The 27,917-nt window shown below is 44.3% G+C and overlaps 1 protein-coding gene across 1 annotated transcript in view; it reads left to right on the plus strand.

Moving 5' to 3' along the window:
• tmem132c (transmembrane protein 132C) overlaps positions 1–27,917 on the plus strand; it is an 815,186-nt gene that overhangs the window by 662,886 nt on the left and 124,383 nt on the right. Inside the window, exon 5 of the mRNA XM_033043184.1 lies at positions 12,768–12,911. Coding sequence (XP_032899075.1) covers positions 12,768–12,911 — 144 coding nt within the window. The remainder of the gene's footprint in view (positions 1–12,767; positions 12,912–27,917) is intronic.

Genomic DNA, 27,917 nt, shown 5'->3' on the forward strand with positions numbered 1-27,917 from the left:
CTTACTTACAGCAGCACAAGAAGTTTGTAAACATAATACTCAGTAGATACCATAAAACAACAGAAAGTTCAATAAATTGAAGAGAAAAAGCAGCATAGCACAAAAACAAAGGTGTGACCAAGGCAGTTCATGGTTCGGAGTTTAGTTTGAGTTTGTAGTGTTCAATAGCCTGATGGCTGTAGGGAAGAAGTTGCATAATCTTGCAGAATAACACTGTGGCATTTTGGTGTGATTTTGTATTTGTCTATGTGTACTTCTGCTTTTCAGAGTGAAGGTGCAGGAAGGAACTACAGATGCTGGTTTACACTGAAGATAGACACAAAATGCTGGAGTAACTCAGCGGGTCAGGCAGCATCTCTGGAGAAAAGGATTGGGTGATGTTTTGGGTCGAGACCCTTCTTCAGACAGAGTCAGGGGAGAGGGAAACGAGAGGTATGAATTCTGCAACACCTTCTCTCACGACACCTGCTCTGTGACCTCTCAGTCTGAAGAATTGTCTTGACCCGAAACATCACCTATTCCTCGTCTCCAGAGAAGCTGCCTGACTCGTTGAGTTACTCCAGCATTTTGTGTCTTATCAGAGTGAGATTGAAGAGAGAGGAGATGATTGTAAGGTTCATGAGAGAAAGCGCATAAGGGATATCAGTGCTTTGTGACTAGTCACTCGTTGGCAAGACACAGAGTGGAGTTGCTCCATTTCCAAAAGCAAAGTACCTTCACATCAGAGAAAACTCTGCTAACAGTTCAATTCACCACCATATCCTGAAGCAAATGTCGCCTTTCACAATATCAGCACATCCCAAGGACCTTACAATCGGAACGGCAGATTTGACATGGAGCCACTTTTTTTTATGAATGAAAAGACTGTAGCAAATTTGCAAACAGTAGTGAGATAAATAACATAGCAATCTGTTTTTATGTCTGATTATATCACTTTCACTTGAAATATTTGAATTATTAAACAAATTATTTTTCTTTAAAGGTGAGGGAGGGGGGGGGGGGGAAAGATTTAATATGAACCTGAGGGGCAACTTTTTTTTACATAAATGGTGGTAGGTTAGAAGTCATTGAAGGAGGGAATCTGAAGGCTAAAACAGTAACGTTTCTGCTTAATGACAAGTGGGAGATGGTCTGCTCTCTTTTGTAATTAACAGCCTGCTCAGAAATAGTGTGCAGTGCTTTCTCACATTGCTTGGTGGTGAGCTGTTAATCACCCTTTGTGGCTGGGTTGTTATCTGCATGTAGCCCAGGCCTTGCCGAATGCTGCCTAAATTACCTTGATACCTCAGAGCCAAACAGCTAATTGAATGCAATGCAATTGTCAGGGCACCTTCCCATTCCTGGGTTTATTGATTGAAAGATACAGCATGGAAACGGGCCCTTCGGCCCACCGAGTCCATGCTGACCACTGAGTTCATACTTTAGTCATGGAGCTGAAGTTTCAGGTGGAGATCTTTGCTGGCCCAGGCCACAGAAGGGGGTCGATGAATGAACACAAACAAATTTAGATTTTTTTTTATTAGCACGTTTACCGAGGAACAGTGAAAGCTAATAAAAAGGAATTGCAGATGCTGGTTTATACCAAAGATGGACACAAAATGCCAGAGTATGTCAGTCATTTAGACTTTAGAGATTCAGCACGGAAACGAGGAAGGATGTGCTGGCATTGGGGAGGGTCCAGAGGAGGTTTACGAGAATGATCCCAGGAATGATTGAGTTAACATATGATAAGGAACTGCAGATGCTGGTTTACACCGATGATAAACACAAAATGCTGGAATAACTCAGCGGGTCAGGCATCGTCACTGGAGAAAAGGAATAGGTGATATTTCGAATTGAGACTCTTCTTCAGACCGAGAGTCAGGGGAGGGGGGAAACTAGAGGGGGTATGAAAAGGTCACAGAGAGTGTTACAGAATTCATATCTCTAGTTTCCCTCTCCTCTGACACTCAGTCTGAAGAAGTATCTTGGCCCAAAACGTCACCTTTTCTCCAGAGATGCTGCCTGATCCGCTGAGTTTCTCCAGCTTTTTATGTCTGAGAGACATTGACAGGTAGAATGCTGAGAGGATGATTCCTCAAGTGGGGGGTTAAAGAACTGGGGAGGATAATTTTGGAATAAAGGTGTCAGGTACTTGAGATGGAAATGAGATGGAAATGGGATGGGATTTCTTCGCCCAAAGCGCGGTGAATTTTTGGAATTCTCTTCTCCAGAGAGCTGTGGAGGCTGAATTGATTGAATATGTTCAGGGTTGAGATGGACAGATTTTTGTCTATAGGGGAATCGTGACCAAGATGTGGAGCCAAGATCCGGTCTATCATTACAATATTGAATGGCGATGCAGGCACGAGGAGACATTTGGCCTGCTCCATTCACAAACATTATGCGGCACAGTACTCCATAAGTCCATAAGCCTTAGGAGCAGAAGTAGGCCATTTGGCCCATCAAGTCTACTCTGCCATTCAATCATGGCTAATCTATCTTTCCCTCAACCTCATTCTCCTGCCTTCTCCCCATGACCCATGACAACCCTTACCAATCAAGTATCTGTCAACCTCCACCTTAAAGACTGAAAGAAAATGCTTGTGAGACAGGCCCCCCAATTATTTGTTTACTGTGTTAAATTTATCAGTGTCTTCATTTGTCACCATGTACACTTTATTTTGATTTTGTTGATGATCTTATTATCGACTCATAAGAGTGAAACTTGCAATAGCTCCCAAATGAAATAAATTACTGAACATACAAAAGACTGAGAACATAGATTCTCCACTTCATACATGAAGTGTTGCTATTGTGTGAAATCAAAGGCTTCCACTCTTAAGGGCAACAATTTAATATAATATTGAGCAAGAATATAAATTGGCTTCTCTCAGTGGTACGTGTGTGGTCTAATTTGTTTCTGCACAAAACTCAACATTTAGTACAAGATACATTAGCGTAGCTGGAGATGATCTAATTGAGATTTGTTCCCTTATTTTGAGGAAAGGGGGAATAAAGATGTGGACATACCTCTTCATACCATTCCAAAGCATGCCGCCTCATGAGCTGATTTAAAATAGTTCTATCAGACCCCATGCAGGTGGAGGGGGGTCACACGTTTGAAGAAGGGTCTCGACCCAAAACATCACCTATCCGTGTTCTCCAGAGATGCTGCCTGAGCTGCTGTTACTCTCGTGCCCTTTGTACCCCTTTTTTTGAGGTGATCTCTCACGGGTACTGAGCTTGTTCAAAAGGTATTACAGCGGATTGAACATCATTCATAAGCTCATAGGATTATATGACATTGGGACAGAATTAGGCCATTTGGCCCATCCAGTCTCTTCCGTCATTCTCTCATGGCTGATCTATCTTTCCCTCTCAACCCCATTCTCCTGCCTCTCCTCCCCCCCCCCCCCCCATAGCCTTTGACACCCTTACTGATTGAGACGCTATCAATCTCCGCTTTAAAAATACCTAATGACAGTCTCCACCACCGTCTATGGCAAAGAATTCAAAGATTCCTCACACTCAGGATCGAGAAATTCCTCCTCATCCCCATTCTGAAGGTACGTCCCTTAATTCTGAAGTTGTGCTCTCTGGTCCGAGACTGTCCCGTTACTGTAAACATGCTTTCCACATCCACTCTATCTAGACCTTTCATTATTCAATGAGTAATAGGTGGACTGTGACTAAACTCCACAGACTAGTCTTTGCTGTTATCAGGCTTCTGAACGGTCCTTCTATAAGGTAGGGTACTGTCTGATTCACCTCTACCCCATTGCAGACATTGGACTTTGTCAATAGAACTGGTGCACTTCAATGCTGAGAACTATATTCTGCACTCTGTATCTTTCCCTATGCCCTATTTATTGTTCTTGAGTTTGGCTGGATTGTGTTTATATTTAATATTACCTGATTACCTGGATAGCACACAAATGAAACCTTTCACTGCTCCTCCAACTCCAGCTAAACTCCAGACGATGAACTGCCTGGATTGCACTTTGGGCTTTATCTTGTTTGAGCACTATATATTTTTATTACATATTGTTTTTTGTTTTATTACACATTTTTTGTTTTTATTATATTTTCAATTGAGCACTGTGTGTTAAAAACTGTTATTCTGCTGCTACAAGTGAGAATGTCATTGTTCCGTTTTGGGACCTTTAACAATAAAAAACTCTCACTCTCTCTCTCTCTCTTTCTTTCTCTCTTTCTCTCTTTCTCTTTCTCTTCTCTCTCTCTCTCTCTCTCTCTCTCTCTCCTCTCTCTCTCATCTCTCTCTCTCTCTCCTCATCTCTCTCTGCTCTCTCTCTCTCTCTCGCTCTCTCTCTCTCTCTCTCTCTCTCTCATCTCTCTCTCCTCTCTCTCTCCCTCTCCCTCTCCCTCTCCTCTCCCTCTCCCTCTCCCTCTCACCTCTCCCTCTCCCTCTCCCCTCTCCCTCTCCCTCTCCCTCTCCCTCTCCCTCTCCCTCTCCTCTCCCTCTCCCTCTCCCTCCCTCTCTCTCTCTCTCTCCTTGTGCACTGAGGTGTGTGTATATATTCATTTATATATGTGTGTGTGTGTGTGTGTTTGTATAGATCTATTATATCTCTTCAGAAACTATTTAACAAAAGTATATTGCTTAAGATTTAAAATTAACAACTGACCACACGATAACTGTTGTATTGTAAATTTCCTCTGGCCTCTGATTGTAGAAATGTTTGCTAAATTCATGTCTGAAATCGACTTTATTTACTGGCTGATTTGCTGAACCTCCTAGACACCCTTTGCCACCCATCTCCACCAGCAGCAAGTTTGCGTAATCTCTGCTTGCATATCTGTCTGACAATTCCCATCAAAGCCAACATGGCCCTCCTGTGCTTACACCCCTGCCATTGTTCAAGGTCAGACTGAGCATCCACATACTTGTTTTCCTGTCTTCTAGATGTAAAGGCTCACATTCCATTAGACTATTTGATTATCTTCTACTCTTGTCCTTGACGTCTTATTGATCTGTGGACATGAATCATTTACATCTCTTTGAATTTCCGCTGCTGTTGCTTTCAGCATTTTGAAAGTCCTTTGTCTGCTTTGTTGGCCTTATCTCAATGGCCACGAGATCCATTTGCTGAATCCATTAATATCTATTTATAATTGAGTGATTCCACAAACACTACCCACAAATAGTGCCAGTCTCTGTATCGTTGGCCAACTTGGATGTTTTTTACATCTCGTCGTCTAAGTGATTAATAAACAGTGCGAGCACGACATACATCCTTGTTACAAACTAGTAGCTCGCTCTTCAGGCACTGTCGGTGAGAAGAGAAACCGTTTATATTTCAGGACTGGGACCCTTCATCCTGATATCATCCTGATATCCACTTACGCCAGCATCCAGAGTTATCTCCTGAGTTAGTGAATTTGCTACAAGAAAGTGGATTTGGGAAAAATATCAGCAAAAATGTTACTGAATGGCAGTGCAGATGTGCACTATTATTAATTATTGATTTGACTATTTATTTATCTTTTATTTCATATATACTGAACTTATTGTTGTTAATTATGGGTTTTACAGAGTACTATGTTTACATATTTTTTCTGCTTAGTTAAGCTTAATTTAGCTAGACAGCATGGAACCAGGGCCTTTGGCCCAATCAGTGATCCCTGCACACTGACACTATCCTACACACACTGGGGATAATTTGCAATTTTCCCATGCCAATTAACCCTACAAACCCGTAGGGCTATGGAATGTGGGAGGAAACCGATCACCCGGGGAAAACCCACGCGGGTCACAGGGGGAACGTCCAAACTCCGTACAGACCGCACCTGTGCTCAGGATCGAACCCCGATCTTTGGCGCTGTAAGGCAGCAACTCTACCGCTGCGCCACCATACTGCTGCAAGTAAGAATTTCACTGTTTTGTTTTGGGACATATGACAATAAAACACTCTTGACCTGACTCTTGACAGGGCCGAATGGCCACACTTGCTTCTATTCCTTTCCTTTCAGTGTCCATGTGCCCAGCCTAGTTTCCCAATTTTGTCAATAACTTGCCATTAGTTTCAAGAGTTATAGTTTTCCTGGATTAATCAAATGGCCTCTGGATCTCCACATAAATAATATTCATAGACAATATCCACCACACTGATCTCGAAACCTCTTTTTAAAAATTCATCAGATTGGTTGTGAAATGTGTCCTACCCTAACCCGACACAGCTCATTGTTTTCTAGATCCACAGTCAATCTCTATCTTAATTATGGCCTCTAGAAATTTCTTGATAGTGGATATTGGGCTAACTACTTAAAACATGATGATTGTAGAAACAAGGAACTGCATGTGCTAGTTTACAAAAAAAGACACAAAGTGCAGGAGTAACTCAGGAGGTCAGGCCGCATCTCTGGAGAGCATGGAGAGGTCACGTTTCAGGTCAGGACACTTCTTCAGACTGATCGTATAAAGTCTGAAGAAGGGTCACAAACCGAAACACCCTCTCTCTGTGGTACACAAAAAAGCTGGAGAAACTCAGCGGGTGCAGCAGCATCTATGGAGCGAAGGAAATTGGCAACGTTTCGGGCCGAAACCCTTCTTCAGACTCTCTCTGTGTTCTCCAGAGATACTGCCTGACCCGCTGAGTTACTCCAACACTTTGCGCCTTTTTTTCTGTGATCATTTTCTTCTCTATCCTTTCCTGGGAAGACTGACTTGCACATGTTTTCCAAACTAAGTGCATTGCTTCCCAGAATAAGGGTGCATTGGAAGAAGATAGTTGTTGTTTCTACAGTGTTATCAACCTTTTGAACACTGGGACGGCCTTTGGAAATTTTTTATCTTCAGTATCATCAATTTTTTCATGAAAGTATTTTGGCTCATGATAAATTAACGAGTCTACAATCCTGATTCATTGTTCGTTTCTACTGGATGATATCCTTATTTGTTTTCCCCTCCTAAAGGGGCTGTCCCACTTGGGCGACCTAATCCGCGAGTTCCGGCGAGTTTTCCCTCGACTCATACTCGCAGCATGGTCAACACAAGGTCGTAGGAGGTCTTCGTTACTCTCCTTCATGCAGGAGAGTGGTTGCCGCGCACTCGAGGCCTCAGATAGGTTGCGGCGTTTTTTTCAATATGTTAAAAAATGCCCGCGAGTAAAGAAATGGTCGCCATGGAAAAAATCGATACTTTTTTTACTCGTAGGTTTAGTCGTAGTAGGTCGGCATGTTAGTCGTAGGTAATCGAGGGTAGTCAAAGGTAGTCAAAGATAGTCTTCATCATAGTCGAAGGGAGGTCGAAGGGAGATCGAAGGAGGTCGTCTTCACTCTCCACTATTCGGTGTCCAATCTTCCCGAAGTTAGTCGTAGCTAGTCGTAGCTAGTCTTCAATATAGTCGAAGGAGGTCTTCTACATAGTCGAAGGAGGTCTTCAACATGTCATTTTTTCAAACACTTTAAAACTCGCCACTTAGGTCGCCCAAGTGGGACAGCCCTTAATATAAATACTGTCCAGTGGCCTCCTAGAATTTATCCAGGGTAGTTTACAGCAATATCATTGCTGTAAACAAGTGCATGTATCACCTCTTGATCCATGTTGGAGGCTTCTCCTGAATGCCTGGAGTTTAGGATGATAACAGCACCATGCACACTAGGTTTAGAGTTCTGCTAACATTCAAAGTTTGTTCAAAGAAGAATGGTTGCTTGGGTGTGATTAAAGGAACTGTAGATGCTGGTTTACACCAAAGATAGACATAGAGTGCTGGAGTAACTCAGCGGGTCCGGCAGCATCTCTGGAGAGAAAGTTTCAGGTCAAGACCCTTCTTCTGACACTTAGATTTGAGTTCACAAATCCTGCTGCATCTTAGGATGTGCTTCCATTTTCCAATATAGAAGAAACGAAACATATAAAGATAAACATATAACGTCTGTAGAAGGGTCTCGACCCGAAATGTCACCCATTCCTTCTCTCCAGCGATGCTGCCTGTCCCGCTGAGTTACTCCAGCTTTTTGTGTTTATCTTGGAAAGAAACATGTAAAATTGTTTCATAAGTATATTCACTAGTCCGTAGCCCCGCAAGTGAACTATCCATTGTTTTTGTGCCGTGTAATTACAAATTGCCATGAAAACATTTTGCGTGAGACAATTCCCAGCTCGTTGCATATATCTCTAACGATGCAAGAATCGCTGTGTGACTGTAAAGAATATGCTCTCCATGACCACAGTGCTCCCACACTTCAGATGCTGCCTCCTTAGATAATGGATTGCAGAAGCTCAAGAGGCTCCTGATCTAACGTGTGATCTGAAGTTGCCAACAGCAGAGAGAACCTTTGCACCAAACCTTCCCAAGGCCCTAAGAGTATTCTAAATGCGGCAGGGCAGCATAATTCAGCTGGAGAGTTTCAGCAGCGTTCTCATTGTTCAGTGCCCATGTGTGCAAGGTGGCTCGGATTTCTGCATCGACTGAAAGATACAGCATGGAAGCAGGCCCTTCAGCCCACCGAGTCCATGCCGACCATCGATTTCCCATTCACACTAGTTCTATGTCATCCCCCTGCACACTCGGGGCAATTTTTTTGAGGGACAATTAATCTACAAACCCGCATGTCTTTAGGATGTGGGAGGAAACCGGAGCGCCGGGAGCAAGCCCACGCGGTCTCAGGGAGTACGTGCAAACTCCACACAGAACAACACCCAAAGATATGTCCGAGCACGGCTATCTGGTGCTGTGAGGCAGCAGCTCCACCAGCTGTGCCACTGAACCACCCAAATTACAGTGCCTGCGACCCTGGTTCAATCCTAACTACGGGTGCTGTCTGCATGGAGTTTATACATTCTCCCTGTGACCGTGTGGGTTTTCTCCGGGTGCTCCGGTTTCCTCCCACACTCCAAAGACGTGCACCTTTGCAGGTTAATTGGCTTCGATAAAAAGATGGTAAATTGTCCCTGATAGTCCCTAGTAGAATAATGCTAGTGTATGAGGTTGGCGTGGACTCGGTGAGCGAAGGGGCCTGTTTCCACACTGTATCTGATGTCTGGTGTCTAAAAGACTGCATAAATAGGAGAATGCAACTGATCTTCATTCTTCCCCTCATTTGGAAGTACCAGTGAGTGAAGTTTTAATCTGCCGAGCTCATGGTTTCTCTGTGACCTGTAATACCCTAAAATCACCATATCTGTTATCGAGCTGTACAGCATAGAAATGGGCCCTTCAGCCCAACTTGCCGATGCAACCAAGTTAGAGTCATAGAGCACAGAAACAGGTCCATGCTGTCCAAGATACCTCATCTAAACTCCATGTATGCCCTATAATCCCACTAATCCTTTCCTATTCATGTAAGAATATGAGTGGAAATGCCGGGGATTGAACCTGAGGCCACAGACATGCAAAGCATGTGCTCTACCACTGAGCTACATCCCCGGCCCAACAAAGTTGGTGTACAAGGCTTGATCCAGTCACCTGTATTTGCCCCCCAGCCCTCTAAACCTTTCCCATCCAAATATGTGTCCGAATGTCTTTTGAAAGTCGCAATTGTATCCACTTATACAGTATAGCTTCCTCTGGCAGCTCATTTCACATACAGGAAAAGATTGCCCCTAATGTTCCCCTTAAGTCTTTCCCGTCTCTCCTGAAGCCTCTGCCCTGGTGCATTGAACTCTGGAGTGTGTATGCTTCCACACATCAATAAAAAAAGTATTAGAAGTGCTCTGTTGCTTTCCAACTGGCCACCTGTGAATTCTTTCCCCAAACAAACAGGAACATGATGCAGCCGTGCTTTTATCACCTGGCTGGCTTCCCAGAAAAGCAAGTCGTTTATTTGTATGTTCCCAGGATGAATTCTGGCACATCTCCATATAATTGTCCATCCCTGCTTATCCTGTCAATTGGAGGGCAGTGATGTGCTCGAAACTAATTCTTCCCTGGCAGCGTTTTATGCTTAACTGTCGTTGAATGTGAGGGAATGAATGAAAATGAGAGAAAAACATAAATTTCTATTCACCCTCTCCTGCCCTTTTGGCATTCCAAAGAGATCCACAGCCTATGAAGAACTTTTAAAGTTTAGTTACTGTGGTAAAGTAACAATCATGGCTTCCAATTTGCATGGAGCAGCGGTACTTTTATCATCTGGCTGGCGTCCCAGAAAAGCAAGTCATTTATTTGTATGTTCCCAGGATGTATTCTGGCACAGCTCCTTATAATTGTAAATCCCTGCTTATCCTGTCAATTGGGGAAGTCTTGAGGAACGTAAGTCTTCTGTTCAGTTTAGTTTATTGTCACATGATACAGTGAAAAGCTTTTGTTTCATGCTATCCAGTCAGCAGAAAGACAATGCATGATTTCAGTCGAGCCATTTACAGTGTATAGATACATGATAAGGGAAGATGTTCAGTGCAAGGTAATGCCAGCAAAGTCCGATCAAGGATTGTCCGAGTGTTTAAGAAAGAACTGCAGTTGCTGGAAAAATCGAAGGTAGACAAGAATGCTGGAGAAACTAAGCGGGTGAGGCAGCATCATAACCCGAGGGTAGTTCGAGGGTCACCAAAGAGGTAGATGGTAGTTCAGCACTGCTCTCTGGTTGTGGTAGGATGATTCAGTTGCCTGATAACAGCTGAGAAGAAACTGAATCTGAAAGTGTGCGTTTTCACACTTCTATACCTTTTGCCTGATGGAAGAGGGGAGAAGAGGGAGTGGCCAGGATGCGACTCGTCCTTGATTATGCTGCTGGCCTTGCCGAGGTAGCGTGAGGTACAAATGAAGTCAATAGAAGGGTGTTTAAGAAGGAACTTCAGATGCTGGAAAATCGAAGGTAGACAAAAGTGCTGGAGAAACTAAGCGGGTGCAGCAGCACCTATGGAGCAAAGGAAATAGGCAACGTTTCGGGCCGAAACCCTTCTTCAGACTGAAGAAGGGTTTCGGCCCGAAACGTTGCCTATTTCCTTCGCTCAATAGAAGGGTGGTTGGTTTGTGTGATGGTCTGGTCTGCATCCACTATTTGCTGCAGTTTTCTCCAGTCTTCGATGGAGGAAATTACAGGGACATTTAGAGAACCCTCCAATTTTGGAGAACACGGTGGTATATTTTTCTGACATTATGGACAGGATCAAGTGTCAAGAGTGTTTTATTGTCTTATGTCCCCAGATAGAACAATTAATAGAAAGCTTTATTCCTTCAAACGTGCGAGACTGAGGGATGATCTTACAGAGTGCAAAAGATTATGAGGGGTACAGATAGGGTGAAGATAGGTACAGTCTTTTACCTAGAGAAGGAATCAGGAGACATAGGGTTAAGATGAGAGGGGCAAGAACCCTTAGAGCCTACTTTTTCACTCAGTGAATGGTGGGTCTGTGAGCTGCCATAGGAGGTAGTTAAGGCAGGTACTATATACAACATTTAAAAGACATTTGGACAGGTACATGGGTAGAACATTTTAGAGGGATATGGGCCAAATGCGGGCAGGTGGGACTAGTGGAGATGGGGTAACTTGGGTGGCATGGGCAAGGTGGGCTGAAGAGCCTGTTTCGATGCTGTAAGACTCTATGAACGGTACAAGATGTTGGTGAGATCACACTTGGAATATCGTGTGCAGTTCTGGCCGATCAGCTGTAGGAACTGTGTGATTAAGCTGGAAAGGGCGAAGAAAAGATCCACAAGGATGTTACTGGGTCTGGAGGGCTTGAGTTATAAGGAGAGGATGGACCGGGACTTTTTTTCCCTGGAAAGTGGGAGGCTGAGGGGGTTTCGCTCTTGATTTTAAATGGAGGAAAATAATATAAAGGTGTAGATAAGGTCATTTTTTCCCCCAGGATAGTCACGTCTAAAACTAGAGGGCATAGATTCAAGGTGAGAGGGGAATGATTTTAAGGGGATCTGAGAGGCAGGTTTTTCACACAGTGAGCGGTGAGTATGTGGAAGGATGAGACGGTTGCAATAATGCTGTTTTAAATAACATTTACAAACACTTGGGAAATGAGGGCCAAACACAGACAAGCTGAGTTAGACAACTTGGTCAGCATGGATGAGTTTTTGGACTTTGGACTTTACCTTAGATTTTAGAGATACAGTGCGGAAACAAGCCCTTCGGCCCATCGAGTCCCCTTCGACCGGTGACCACCCCATACGCTAACACTATCCTACACACTCGGAACCATTTTATAATTATACCAAAGCCAATTCACCTACAAACCTGTACGTCTTTGGAGTGTGGGTGGAAACTGGAGCACCTGGAGAAAACCCACGTGGTCACAGGGAGAACTTACAAACTCCAGCCGTAGTCAGGATCGAACCCGGGTCTCTGGCGTTGTAAGGCAGCAACCGCTGCGCCACTGTACCGCCCTGAGTTGGACCAAGCAGAATCATAGACTCTATGACTCTCATTATCTTCCTGAAAGCTTGTTGAAACATAGTCGGTACTTGAACAGGGTTAGCAGAGAAGATTCGTGGCTTTACTATTTGGCCAGCTCAGTCGCCAGATTACACCTTACAATCATTTACTTATGCTTGCAATGTGCAAGGCATATTTCAAACTAAATTGGCAGTATGTGGACTTGGCATTTCTCTGCACTCTGAAGGTAGGAACAATAATACATAAGAAAGCAACGTTTGACTGCTCTGAAAGATACAAAATGCTGGAGTAACTCAACGGGTCAGGCCGCAGCCCTAGAGAACATGGATCGGTGACGTTTTGGGTCGGGATCTTTCTTCAGACTGTTGGCAAGGGTGGAGAGAGAAAGGAAGTTCAGTCCAGTGGAATAACTGAAGCAATTGAACCAAGATGTTGGTTCTTAATAATGTGAACTGATACTCTTTGATTTGCAGAGCACCGAAATCCTCAACACTGCAATCCTCACCGGCAAAACGGTGGCTGTTCCCGTCAAAGTCATAGTGGTGGAGGAGGACAGCACCGTGACGGACGTGTCGGAGTTTGTGGCGTGCAAATCATCCGACCCAAACGTGCTGAAGGTAGGTTGACTTTGTTGTTCTTCTGTTCACCTCTGGCAGTCCAACACCGTCCAACGCTGCAGGATCGCGCTCCACCCCTTCCTGTGTGGTTCTGATTATAAATGCACGCAATCATATGTTGTCAAGATGAAAAGGCCACCGAGATGACTTGCGAGGATGTTGCTGGGACTCAAGGGTCTCAGCTATTGGGAGAGGTTGAGTAGGCTGGGACTCAATGAGGGGTGATCAGAAAGAGGTGTATAAAATCATGGGAGGAATAGATCGGGTAGATGCGCTGAGTCTCTTGTCCGGAGTTGGGGAATCATGAACCAGAGGACATAGGTTTAAGTTGAAGGGGAAAATATTGACTAGGAATCTGAGGGGTAACTTTTCCACACAAAGGGTGATGGGTGTATGGAACGAGCTGCCAGAGGAGGTAGTTGAGGCTGGGACTATCCCAACATTTAAGAAACATTTGAACATATTGATTAGTAGGACTGGGTGTTACAATCCCTAAGGTTTTTCACTACAATTGACATTTGGTATTCTTGGGGATGACCACTAGGTGATTTTGCTACCAATCAGACACATCTTCAGTTGTGTACCTCAACGTCACTGGGTGGTTTGGCCTTTTATCACAAGACACCCTCAGTCGAGGCAGGCCCACCGCAGGGTGATCAGACCTGGGTGTGTGTCTTAACAGGTACATGGATGGGACAGGTTTAGAGGGATATGGGCCAAACGCAGGCAGGTGGGACTAGTGTAGATGGGACATGTTGGCTGATGTGGACATTGGAGCGAGCGGCCTGTTTCCACGCTGTGTGACGGACACTATGATCACCGATGGCGGAAGCATAAGTGTAAGATTTATTTCCTTGAGTTCTAATTTCAAGCGACAGAAAATCTTTAGTTTGTGTTTGGATTTAATTCTGGAGTTAAATTTGCATAACTGAACTTTGAAGGCATATTTAATCAGGTTTTGTTGACATTTTCTAAACCCAGCATTGATGCTTGAAATATGGTGGGAGTTTGAGATGTTTCTGTTCTTTGCATAAAGTAGCTTGGCATATAACTATCGACAGGTCTGAAGAAGGGTCGCGACCTGATACGTCACCTAGTCCTATTCTCCAGAGATGCTGCCTGTCCTGCTGAGTTACTCCAGCTGTTTGAGTCTATCTTCGGTTTAAAGCAGCATCTGCAGTTCTTTCCTACAGATCTAAACCTATTGTTCAGCTGGAAACAACCTGAGTTGAAGATCATGAAACAGACACGAAATGCTGGAGTAACTTCGCAGGTCAGGCAGCATCTCTGGAGAAAAGGAATAGGTGACGTTTCGGGTCGAGACCCTTCTTCAGTCTGTCAAATGGCCAAATTGCTTGTGTTATTATGAAGATGATGAGGTTGTGCAGCACATAATAACACAGGCAGTTTGGAAACATGGACTTGGGATGGAGCCCACCGATGTTAAGGTCTATATCAAGGTCTATATCGTGGACTACTGTGTTCTGTGTTCTGTGGGGTTTTTTATTTGTATGACTGTAAGCAAAAAAGTATTTTGTTGTCTCTTACTTGAAGACAATGACAATAAATTGAATCCAATCCAAATATCAAGGCATATCACTGCATCCTTTAGACTACAGAAATTAGAGATACAGCGCGGAAACAGGCCCTTCAGCCCATCGAGTCCGCGCCGACCAGCGATCACCACGTACACTAGCACTATCCTACACACTAGGGACAATTTTACAATTATACCCAAGCCTATTAACCTACAAACCTGTACGTCTTTGGAGTGTCGGAAGAAACTGGAGCACCTGGAGCAAACCCACATGGTCATGGAGAACGTGCAAACTCCATACAGACAGTGCCTGTGGGTCAGGATCGAATACAGGTCTCTGATGCTGTAAGGCAGCGACTTTACCGCTGTGCCACCGTGCTGCCCTTGACTGCTGGAGCAGTGAAAAAAGGTTGTTGATTGGTTAAAGGCACAGTGGAGCAGCTGGTAGATCTGCTGCCTTACAATGCCAAAGACCCAGGTTCGTTACTGAGCTCAGGTTCTGTCTGTGTGGAGTTTGCACGTTGCCCCTGTAACTATGTGGATATACCCTGAGTGCTCCGGTTTCTTCCCACATCCCAAAGACGTGCAGGGTTTTAGGTTAATTGGTCTGTAAAGTTGCACCTAGTGTGTAAAGAGTGGATGCAAAAGTGGGATAACATGGAACTTTATTGGAACACGAAATTTCGTTCAGACTTCGGTCTGAATGACAATAAAGGAAACCCTGAAACCCTGAACTAGTGTGAATGGGTGATCAATGGTCGGCATGAACTTGATGGGCCAAAGGGCCAGTTTCTGTGCTGCATAGTTCAATCAATCAATAATCTTGCTATTACTTTCCATAGAATAGAAACAGTTGAAATAATACCTTTAAATATTGTTTAGCACTTATCTAGATGATGAGTTTAAGATGATATCACAGCTGGACTATATTCAACCCACTATTATATGTCCGCTTATGAATTTACAATAGAAAATGATTGAAATTTCACTAGTTCTACTGGTCCCAAAATGCAACCATTTGAGAGGTTGATGGAAATTAAACGGCATGGTGGCGCAGCAGTAGAGTTGCTGCCTCACAGCGCCAGGGACCTCAGTTCGAACGTGACCTTGGGTGCTGTCTGTATGCAGTGTGACCACGTGGGTTTTCTTTGGGTGCTCTGGTTTCCCCCCACATTCCAAAGATGTGCAGGTTGGTCAGTTAATTGACTTCTGTAAGTTGTCCCTGGTATGTCGGATAGAGCTAGTGTGAATGGGTGATCGCTGGTCAGTATTGTCTTGGTGGGCCGGATGGGCCTGTTTACACACTGTATCTCTAAATGAAAGGAGACAAAACTAAACTAAACTAAATCCCTCAAATCTCAACCTTGAAAGAAAGATATTCTTAGTCCAGTTGACATGGGCCAGCTCGTAAAGGTAGCTTAAGGCAATTATTAATTTTTGTCTCAGCCATTCCGTCACTAAAGTTAATTACTGACTCTGACACATTAGAAACAATCAGAGCACTAGTAATAGTTAGAAATAATTGGAGCCCCTTGGCGTTCACCCTAACTAGTCATTAGCATTGGTAAACAATTTGCCAATGTGCACTCTTTGCCACGACTGAAAACGGTTTTCCAGAAGATTAATAATTAAATACATGCTTCAGTCTCTAAGCAACTTATAAAGACACAAACTACCGCCTGAAACCCAGTCGCAAACATCAATTCAACTTTATTATTTTAAGAGCTTCGGAAAAGCACAGTGATTTGTTTTTTCTCCACATCACTGATATTTGCTTTGGATACATTTGTTTTTCAACACTTAGTCTGTGTGATTCTGTTTCTTGAAAGAAACATTAACGTTAACCTTCTGTCAAGTAGCAAAATTCATAAAGTAGGCTTTTCCCAGAGCTTTGTAGAAAAAAGATGCAGGTATTATGCAAGAGAGTATTGTGTGCACTGGTGTGAAAAAGACTCAAAGAATAAAGGAATAGGTATGATTGAATATGTAACAATAAGCATTGTGTGTTTGTCATCTGCTAATGAGACCAAGATATCAATTGCTGCTGTTTGTAAAGAAGCTTTCTTGTCAAAACCCAATTTCACATTGCATACGAAACACATTATGTTAGCAACATTGTTGGCTGATTGTTCTTTTGATGTCTGGAAATATTTTTTCACCATGATGCTCCTGTTTAAAATCAAATCCATGTTCACTAGCGTTGATAGAAACATAGAAAATAGGTGCAGGAGTAGGCCATTCGGCCCTTCGAGCCAGCACCGCCATTCAATATGGTCATGGCTGATCATCCAAAATCAGTACCCCGTTCCTGCTTTCTCCCCATATCCCTTAATTTGGTTATTCCGATGAAAGATTAGGGGTGAAGCCTTGGTTGTGAACTGGTCCATACAGTGACAACACGGCCTCCCAGCCATGTCCTTGATTGATTGAACTTGCACAGCATGGGAACAAGCCCTTCGACCCACTGAATCCACTCTGACCATCGATCACCCGTTCATCCCAGTTCTACGTTATCCCACTTTCTCATCCACTCCCTACACGCTAGAGCCAATTCTAAACAAGCCAATTAACCTAAAACCCGTATGGTTTTGGGATGCGGGAGGAAACCGGAGCACCCGGAGGAAACCCACGCGGTCACTGGGAAAACATGCAAAGTCCACACAGAGGTCAGGATCAAAGCCGGGTCTCTGGCAATGTGAAGCAGCAGCTCTACCCGCTGAGCTCTTGTGCCGCCCAGTGACAAAATGAGTTAGGATTGTATCAAGCTTGCACAGAAATGCCCAATGTGTGTCAGACCCTCTCAGGCACGAGGGAGACTGAAGGCAGGGCGAATGCATGGTCGCACCCACTCAGATTGATTGGCCGATGCTAATACTGACCCTGACTGTAATAAGAATATGTTCCATTATAAGAATATGTTCCATTTCCGAGTATTCTTATCCCTGATAATAGTTTTGTTCAGTTTATAGTCACGTGTACCGATGTACAATGAAGAGCTTTTGTTGCGTGCTAAACCAGTCAGCGGAAAGACAATACATGATTACAATCCAGCCATACACTGTGTACAGATACATGATAAAGGGAACAATGTTTAGCGCAAGATAAAGTCCAGCAAAGGCCGACAAAGGATAGTCCGAGGGTTTTCAATGAAGGAGATGGTAGCTCTGGGCCGCTCTCTAGTTGCTGATAGGATAATAATAATAATAATAATAATAATGGATGGGATTTATATAGCGCTTTTCTAATACTCAAGGTGCTTTACATCGCATTATTCATTCACTCCTCAGTCACACTCGGTGGTGATAAGCTACTTCTGTAGCCACAGCTGCCCTGGGGCAGACTGACGGAAGCGTGGCTGCCAATCTGCGCCTACGGCCCCTCCGACCACCACCAATCACTCACACACATTCACACACAGGCAAAGGTGGGTGAAGTGTCTTGCCCAAGGACACAACGACAGCATGCACTCCAAGCGGGAGTCGAACCGGCTACCTTCCGGTTGCCAGCCGAACACTTAGCCCATTGTGCCATCTGTCGTCCCGAGTTGATGTTGTCCCGAGGATGGTTGAGTTGCCTGATAACAGCTGGGAAGAAACTGTCCCTGAATCCGGAGGAGTGCATCTTCACACACCTACACCTCTTCTAACCATCTTTTAGATGGTTACATTGAAAGAATAGATAGGCATGTTCTCATCATGTGCTCTGCTGCTCACTCAGTACAGACTCAGTGGGCAGGGAATTGAAAGCTGCTTGAAGTCAAGGCAGAGCTGGCTGCTCGCATACTGTATCTCAACCCAGAATGGAAACATTGCTAACTCCCTCTCAGTAGGATGATGGGAGAAAGCTCATAAGAATGAATCTAGATCATCGAACAGTCCAGCACAGGAACAGGCCCTTTGGTCCACAATGTCCGTGCTGAACATGATGCCAAGTTAAACTAATCTCCTCTGCCTGCAAGTGATCCATATCCCTCGTCCCCTCCAATTCCAGGTGCTTATCTAAAAGCCTCATAAATGCCATTGTCTTATCTTCCTCCAACACCTCCCCTGGCAACGTGTTCCAGACACCTACCACCCTCTGTGTAAAATCTTATTTCTGTGCTGTTTGCCTTGGGATTTAGCAGGGAAATCTTTGCATGCCATCTGGTGAATTAAAACTTGAAATGACTAGACATGCTATTATTTTTAAGAAGGAACTGCAGATGCTGGAAAATCGAAGGTAGACAAAAATGCTGGAGAAACTCAGCGGGTGAGGCAGCATCTATGGAGCGAAGGAAACAGGCAACGTTTCGGCTGAAACGTTGCCTATTTCCTTTGCTCCATAGATGCTGCCTCACCCGCTGAGTTTCTCCAGCATTTTTGTCTACCATGCTATTATTTTTATTGGGATAACCTTATAACTTAAACCACAATAGCTTTCTGTTTCAGTTCAGTTTAGTTTATTGTCACGTGTACCCAGCTACAGTGAAAAGCATTTGTTGAGTACTCATAAGGTCATAAGGTGATTGGAGTAGAATTAGGCCATTCGGCCCATCAAGTCTACTCTGCCATTCAATCGTGGCTGATGTATCTCTCCCTCCTAACCACAGTGCTCTCCAGTCAGCAGAAAGACAATATTTGATTACAATCCAGCCATTTACAATGTATAGAAACATGATAAGGGAATAACGTTTAGTGCAAGGTAAAGCTAGTAAAGTCCGATCAAAGATAGTTATAGTGTTTAAGAAAGAACTGCAGATGCTGGAAAAATCGAAGGTAAACAAAAATGCTGGAGAAACTCAGTGGGTGAGGTAGCATCTATGGAGCGAAGGAATAGGCGACATTTCGGTTCGAGACCCTTCTTCAGACTGATGTGGTGGGGAGGTGGTGGGGGGGCGGGAAAAAGAAAGGAAGAGGCGGAGACAGTAGGCTGTGGGAGAGCTGGGAAGGGGAGGGGGAGGGGAAGGAGGGAGAAAGCAAGGACTATCTGAAATTGAAGAAGTCAATGTTCATACCGCTGGGGTGTAAACTACCCAAGCAAAATATGAGGTGCTGCTCCTCCAATTTGCGGTGGGACTCACTCTGGCCATGTAGGAGGCCCAGGACAGATAGTCATGGGGTCTCCAATGGGGTAGATAGTAGTTCAGGACTACTCTCTAGTTGTTGGTAGGATGATTCATTTGCCTGATAATAGTTGGGAAGAAATTGTCCCTGAATCTTTCTTAACGGGATGTATTAATCTCAGGCCAGTCTTCCAAAATGGCTGCCAAGGTTACTATAGCACTCAATACTTGTGCCTCCTGCTTCGTCCAGCTTGCCCAAAAGACCTCAGTCTGTCAACAGGACACAACTAACAAGGACGTGAGCGATACCTTGTTTACTGTAGAAAGCAAATGCACCATTTTCCCTTTGGCAAAACAACAAAAGTACGATAGATCAGACTGCAGATTTCTTTCCAAATGAAAACCTTCTAGGAGTGCAAAACATCACTGGAAGCACCAAACTTTGACCAAATGTTCTTTTAGGAAGGAGATAAGGAGAAATGTCTTTAGTCAGAGGGTGGTGAATCTGTGGAATCATTTCCCACAGAAGGCAGTGGAGGCCAAGACAGTGGATAATTTTAAGGCAGAGGTACAGCAGATGGATTCGTAATTAGTACGGGTGTCAGAGGTTATGGGGAGAAGGCAGGAGAATAGGGTTAGGATGGAGAGGTAGATCAGCCATGATTGAATGGTGGAGTAAACTTGATGGGTCGAATGGCCTAATTCTACTCCTATCACTTATGACCTTATGACCTAAACCGGTTCTGTGCTTACATAAGAAACATGGCGCTGCCAGTATTGCCTGGTGGGCGCTGGTGGAGGCAGATACGATAGTGGTGTTTATGGGCTTTTAGATGGGCACATTGAAGTGCAGGGAATAGAGCGATATGGATCATGTACGGACAGATGAGATCAGTTTAAATTGGCATCATGTTCGGCACAAACATTGTGGGCTGAAGGGGCAGTTCCTGGGTTGTACTGTTCGGCTTGTACTCACTAGAATTTAGAAGATTGAGGGGGGATCTTATAGAAACTTACAAAATTCTTAAGGGGTTGGACAGGCTAGGTTATTATTCCCAACGTTGGGGAAGTCCAGAACAAGGGGTCACAGTTTAAGGATAAGGGGGAAGTCTTTTAGGACCGAGATGAGAAAAACATTTTTCACACAGAGAGTGGTGAATCTGTGGAATTCTCTGCCACAGAAGGTAGTTGAGGCCAGTTCATTGGCTATATTTAAGAGGGAGTTAGATGTGGCCCTTGTGGCTAAAGGGATCAGGGGGTATGGAGAGAAGGCAGGTACAGGATACTGAGTTGGATGATCAGCCATGATCATATTGAATAGCGGTGCAGGCTCGAAGGGCCAAATGGCCTACTCCTGCACCTATTTTCTATGTTTCTATGTTCTGTGTTCTATAATATCAGCCACATCCATGATGGGCATGTCGATTATTTCTATCATTGCTCACACCTTAGGCAGCCCTAAACAGGAGTACGGGATTGAGATAAATGAGTGGGTGAATGGAATTGATGGGATTGCTCTGAGAGCCAGCATAGATTCGACGGGCCAAGTGGCCTTGCTCTATGCCATTAAAGGATGTATGGGTATAATCTCCACCTCACGGTCCTTCAATAAACTAGTGTACTGTCCGATTCACTTCTAACCCATTGTAAAAAAATAGACTTTGTCTATGGAACTGATGCAATACAATGCATTTAGCCCATATCCCTCTAAACCTATCCAATCCATGTATGGTATCTGTCCAAAAGAATTATATCCTGCACTCTGTATCTTCATCTTTGCTCTATCTATTGAATTTGAGTTTGATTTGATGGTAGTTATGTATAGTATTATCTGATCTGTTAGAATGGTATGCAATACAAAGTGCAGGAGGACAAGCGATGATCTTATAGAGAGGTTGACCAGGCTAGGACTGTTTCCTGGACCTCAGGAGGCTGAGAGGTGATTTTGTAGCGGTGTGTAAGATAATGAGAGGAATAGATAGGGTAAATGCACAGACTTTTTTCTGGAGTAAGGGAATCAAGAACCAGAGGACATAGTTTTAAGGTGATGGGGCGAAAGATGTAACAGGAACCTGAGGGGCAGCCCTTTTCTACAAAGGTTGCTTGGTATATATATGGAACGAGCTGCCGGAGGAAGTAGCTGAGGCAGGTACTAACATTACCTTTAAAAGACCTTGTGTAGATGGGGCATGTTGGTCGGCATGGCGAGGTTGGGCTGAAGGGCCTGTTTCCACGCTCTTATAACTATGGCTCTTCCCAGAAATTAAAAGACAATTGTAAGAGGATAGCTGTAGTTTCTGCAGTGTTATGCACTGTATGAATTTATTTTCACTGTACACAAGATAATAATAATAACACCAAACCGAAAATTACAGTGGGGGAGTTCCAAGGAATACGAGTGACAACTCAAAAAGATTAAAGGCATTATGAAATCCCTCCAAGGTGGGACATTATGTGCCCTGCCCCCTTGTCTGTGGTGTGCTTTCCAAAGTTAAATTGCAATGCTCCAGAGCAGGGACATGCACATCTCCAGCACTGGCAACTCTGTAAGCTGGTGGTTTGGGAAGTATTGCACATTGGTGATGGGGTTCGTCACTATGAGGTGTGACTACATGTTTATTCCACTCCACGGCAGAAGGGTAAGTTTAGTTTAGTTTTTAGTTTAGAGATACAGCGCAGAAACAGGCCCTTCGGCCCACCGAGTCCGCGCCGACCAGCGATCCCCGCACATTAACACTATCCTACACACATTAGGGACAATTTGCAATTATAGCAAGCCAATTAACCTACAAAGCTGTACATCTTTGGAGTGTGGGAGTAAACCGAAGAACTCGGAGAAAACCCACGCAGATCACGGGGAGAACGCACAAACTCCGTACAGACAGCACCTTTAGCCAGGATGGAACCCAGGTCTCTGGTGCTATAAAAGCCCTGTCCCACTTACGTGTCCTAAGCACGCAAATTACACGACCTTGTCGTCGCGTTGAGACGCACGGGCATCGTGTAGCCGCGCGGGGCCGGTCCCATTGAGAAGCGCGGAGGGGTATGGAGTTGTGCGCGACATCGCGCGGCGCTCCGAAATTTTGTAGCGAACAAAATCTTCGCGCGCCAACGGCCTGTTGCGTAACTGAAGGCCAATGTGAGACAGGCCCAAGACCCTGGCGCGACGCAACGTCTCACCTCCAACAGCAGCAGAAGCAGGCAAACGATTGTCAAGCTCGGCCTGGGTTAACGGCCGTTGCGGTCCGGATCCGCCCCCATTTCTACTCCCAGAGAAAATTGAAGATAGACAAAAAATGCAGGAGTAACTCAGCGGGACCGGCAGCATCTCTGGAGAGAAGCAATAGATGACATCCCGGGTCAAGACCCTTCTTTCAGTCTGAAGAAGAGTCTCGACCAGAAACATCACCCATTGCTTCTTTCCAGAGATGCTGCCGGTCCCGCTGAGTTACTCCAGCTTTTTGTGTCTATCTTCAATGAAGTCACGCGCACCAGACGGCTGTGCGAACGCATGAAGTAGCGCGCGACCTTCGCGGGACCGTCGAGCCTCAACGCGACCACGAGGTTGCCTAATTAGCGTGCCAAGGACACGTAAATGGGACAGGGGCTTTAGGCAGTGGCTCTACTGCTGCGCTACCATGCAGCCCTAAGTTGAGCTTGCGTGTTTTCTTTTGCTAATAAGGCCTGACATGACCTACCAACAAGAAGCTCTGTAATATGGTTGAAGTATAGAGTTAATGAAGCATAAGCAAACGACCTGTGTTTCCTCAAGGCTGAATCTTTAATAATCTTTAACTGCATGGGATGTGGCACAATCACTGTTCAAAAAAATTTAATTTAATCACTCCGCACTTTCATTTATACATATGAATAAATTAAATGGCTACAGTTCATGGTATCAGATGATTAATATGCTGTTCTGGTTATTGTCATGTGTTAGCACAGTTTAATTAATTAAAAATGACCTAAATCGTGCAAGTGGTATTTCTGGAAACTGTGGCTCTTCCTTGGGGATTAGGAGCAGGAGCAGGAGCTAGCCGGTGACTACAGCTCGGTGAAACAAGGGAGGATCAACAATGACAGCTCCTGTCATCTGCAAATTGCAGCGTTCTAATTCAGCCTGAAAGGGGCAGAGAGACAGAAAAAGTTATTTGAGATATCCATGATGAGATTATACAAAGGAATTCTGTGCTTTCACATTCCCACTGAAGAGACCTATTATAACCTTCTCTCAACGGTGTGTCCTTCCCGTCCCACTTACCGGCTGAGCATATGTCGAATTTCCTTTTACACTGCCGTGAGTGAACATCATTTGTTGAATGTTGTCTCACTACAAGAGAAGATGAAGCAGGGGCTTGTTTTCTTGTACGTGATTGTTTGAAATTGATAGGCAGGCTTGTTTTTTTTAACGTTCATTTTAGGAGCTGAATAATTGAAGGAGATTTGGCAAATGGAGTCAAGCAACAGATTTGTTGTTTCATTTAGACGTACAGCGTGGAAACAGGCCCTTTGGCCCACTGAGTCCGCGCTGACCCGTACACTAGCTCTATCCTACACACCTGGGATGATTTACCGAAGCCAATTAACCTACACACCCGCACGACTTTGGAATGTGGGAGGAAACCCACGCGGTCACAGGGAGAACGTGCAAACACTGTACAGACAGCAGCCATAGTCATGATCAAAGCCGGGTCTCTGGCAGTGTGAGGCAGCAACTCTACTGCTGTGCCATTGTATCATCCCAAGTTAGAGACTAGAACATGGTGAAGGGAATGGGTGGCAAGTCTCGTTCTTATTTACATATCTAAAACAAAATTAGAACATAAGAATCATGCACAAAAGATTAGTTGATATCTGAAAATTGATTATTTTTCTGTTTTGTTAACAAAGTTGCTAACCTTTATTTTGAAATGCTAAACTATGAACTGAGCTGATATACGTTTCGCAACATTTCCTGATTTAATTTTCTAGATCTAATTATAAGGAGACAGAGTGCATCCATCCCCAATTACTTCATAAAGCAAACTTATCTTTTGTTGTAGTTTAATTATTTTGTAGCTTATAAACAATTATATCTATCAAGGCATGACAATCGTAGGGGAAGAAAGCCAATCATCCATCCAGGAATACTAGAAATGGCAACATTAATGTCACCATGTTGTTTCTAACGCCCCTGTCCCAATTTCACCACCTAATTGGCGACCTCTGCCGAGTTTGCCCTTGACTCATACTCGCAGCATGGTCGCCATGAGGTCGTAGGAGGTCTTCGTAACTCTTCCTCATGCTCGTGAGTGGTCTCCGCGTACTCGTGGCCTCAAGTAGGTTGCGGCGTTTTTTCCAGCCTGATAAAAATGTTCACGAGAAAAAATCGATACTTTTTACTTGTAAGTAGGTCGTGATGGTAGTCGTAGATAATCGTAGGAAGTCGTAGGTCGGCAACTGGCCCGAGATAAATAATGCAAACATGACCATTCCATCATGTGATCATTTTCCACTCGTAGTTAGTCGTAGTTGTCTTAGGTGTGGAAGACTGAGGTCGAGGGGGGTCGTAGGAGGTCGTAGACATAGTCGTATGAGGTCAAAGGCATAGTCGTAGGAGGTCATAGACATAGTCGTAGGAGGTCTTTTACTTCGGCGAGGCAACACGATCTTGACAATTTTTTCAACTTGTCTAGGGTCTTTTAAACTTGTGGATTAGGTCATCCAAGTGAGACAGGCCCTTAAGTTATGTAGGAAAGAACTGGAGATGCTGGTCTATGATACCGCCATGTCATCATCTTTCAGTCACTTCCATTCAAAGCTGGGAAGCTCCAAGTTTTCCCAATCTCCTCTGATAATTCACGTCTCAAGAACAAGGAATTCCGCTCCTGACTATCTCTTTTCAAAATGACCAGAGACGAGCACGACGTTCCAGCCTGGCCATGTGATCACTCGGTCCATGGTTTGAAAATACAGATAAATTCAAGAGAGTTCATGAAAACAAAAGTTGGAGTCAAAGAGCTGCACATCACAGAATCAGGCCCTTCATCCCAACGTGTCCATGCTGACCAAGTGGGCATACTGTGCTGGTCCCAATTGCCCACAGCCCTCTAAACCCTTCCTATCTATATATCTCTCCAATTGTTTTCTAAAAACTGTAATTGTCCACTCTGTAACTTCCTCTGACAACTCATTCCCGAGTGAAGTGAATGAAAATATTCCACTGAGTGGAAAGGTTGGCCCTGAGGCCCACCTTAAATCTCTCCTCTTGCCATAAGCCTGTGCCCTCTATTTTGGCAGGGTTTTAATATTTATTTACCTTTAGACTTTTGAACTTTAGAGATACAGCGTGGAAACAGGCCTTTCGGCCCATCGAGTCCGCACCGACAGCGATCACCCTGTACAGTAGCACCATCCTACACATTAGGGACAATTTAGAATTTTTACTGAAGCCAATTAACCTACAAACCTGTACATCTTTGGTGTGTGGGAGGAAACCGGAGCACCCGGAGAAACCCCACGTGGTCACAGGGTGAATGTACAAATCCCGTACAGACAGCACCCGTAGTCAGGATCGAACCTGGGTCTCTGGCGCTGTAAGGTAGCAGCTACGCCATTGTGCTGCCCCCACCTCTAACCATGACTCCATTGGAACCCATTAAAGCTAGGTTAGCATGTTTTCACTAATTTATGGTTGAATGTATGAACATGTTGCAAACTATACATGTGGGTACAATCTGCTCTGCATATTGTTTCGAAACAAATCTGGAAAGTCCAGAGTAATTTTCTAAGATAACCAACACTCATCTTTCCCAGAGCCCACTCACACATTTATTTTTATTCATCGTTCTAATGGAGTAACAGCGTGACACGCAATGCTCAAGTGAAGCCAGGGTGAGTTTTCATTTGTACAGCCGGACCTGCTGAGTACGCCCCACAGCTCTGTAAATGACAACCTCTAACATGGCCACTGAAGCAGAATCACCCTTGAAATGTCCCAATTAACCCACTCTGAACAAACTGGGTTCAATAATGACCAACCCCACTCACCCACTCCACGCCCTGAAGGTGATCAAGAGCAGCACCTTCAGTCAGAGACTGATTGCACCAATGTGCAAAACTGAGAGATATAGGAAGTCTTGTATACCAGCTGCTATAAGGTTTTACAATGCACAAAAATAACTTTGCACTTTTTTAGTATTCATTCATTCTATTTTAACTTATTAAGTATGGAAGTTATCTGAGGAATGTGTGGTGTTATGTCTGTCTTGAATCTGTTGTGGCACTATAATTTCCTGTAAAGGATTATTAAAGGATCTATCTATCTATCTATCCGATCTCACATCACGCTACTACAGGTGCTCTCTTTATTCTTTTCAACCCGCCTTCCCTGCACGTTGAAGCCACCTTTCTTATCTCCCTTTGCGAGGATCAGCATGGAAACTGATCTTCTATTATGCTGCAGTGCGGTCAGAACAATTAATAGGAAACAAATGTGGGTGAGATGGGGCTCGTATCAACCACCCATTTACACTCATACTACATCAACCCAACGGTTTCTATCCTCCCCACATTCTCATTGCTTCCCCCCGTATTCCAGCACACATCTCCTCTGCCTGCACGTGATCCGTATCCCTCTGTTTCTCTGCAATTCCGGGTGCTTTTCTAAAAGCCTCTTCAACGCCACTGTCATATCTGCTTCCACCACCACCACCCCTGGCAATGTGTTCTCTGTGTAGAATCTTATTTCTGTGCTGTTTGCCTTGGGATTTAGCAGGGAAATCCTTGCATGCCATCTGGTGAATCAAGGCATGAAATGACCAGTCATGCTATTATTTTTTTTATTAGGATAACCTGATAACTTAAACTACAATAGCTTTCAGTTTCAGTTTAGTTTATTGCCACATATACCCAGCTACAGTGAAAAGCTTTTGTTGCGTGCTAACCAGTCAACAGAAAGACAATACAGGATTACAATCGAGACATTCACCATGAAAAGAAACATGATAAAGGAATAACATTTAGTGCAAGTTAAGGGCCTGTCCCACTGTACGAGGTAATTCAAGAGTTCTCCCGAGTTCTCCCCTGATTCGAGCTCATGTAATGTACGTAGCGGGTACGTAGGGGCTCGCACGAGTAAAATGTAACAATTTTTTTCATCGCGGGTATTTTTTTACTCGTGGACATTTTTCACAGTGTTGAAAAAACGTCACGAGTTTACCGGATTTCCCGAGTACCTACCGTTACTCGTACGAGCCGCTACGTGACATCCACGAGCTCCTACGTACATTACACGAGCTCGAATCAGGGGAGAACTCGGGTGAACCTTTGAATCACCTCATACAGTGGGACAGGCCCTTTAAGCTGGTTAAGTCTGATCAAAGACAGTCTGAGGGCATCCAATGGGGTTGATAGTAGTTCAGGACTGCTCTCGAGTTGTGGTAGGATG

This window comes from Amblyraja radiata, chromosome 25, assembly GCF_010909765.2.
Source record: "Amblyraja radiata isolate CabotCenter1 chromosome 25, sAmbRad1.1.pri, whole genome shotgun sequence".
Lineage (NCBI taxonomy): Eukaryota > Metazoa > Chordata > Chondrichthyes > Rajiformes > Rajidae > Amblyraja > Amblyraja radiata.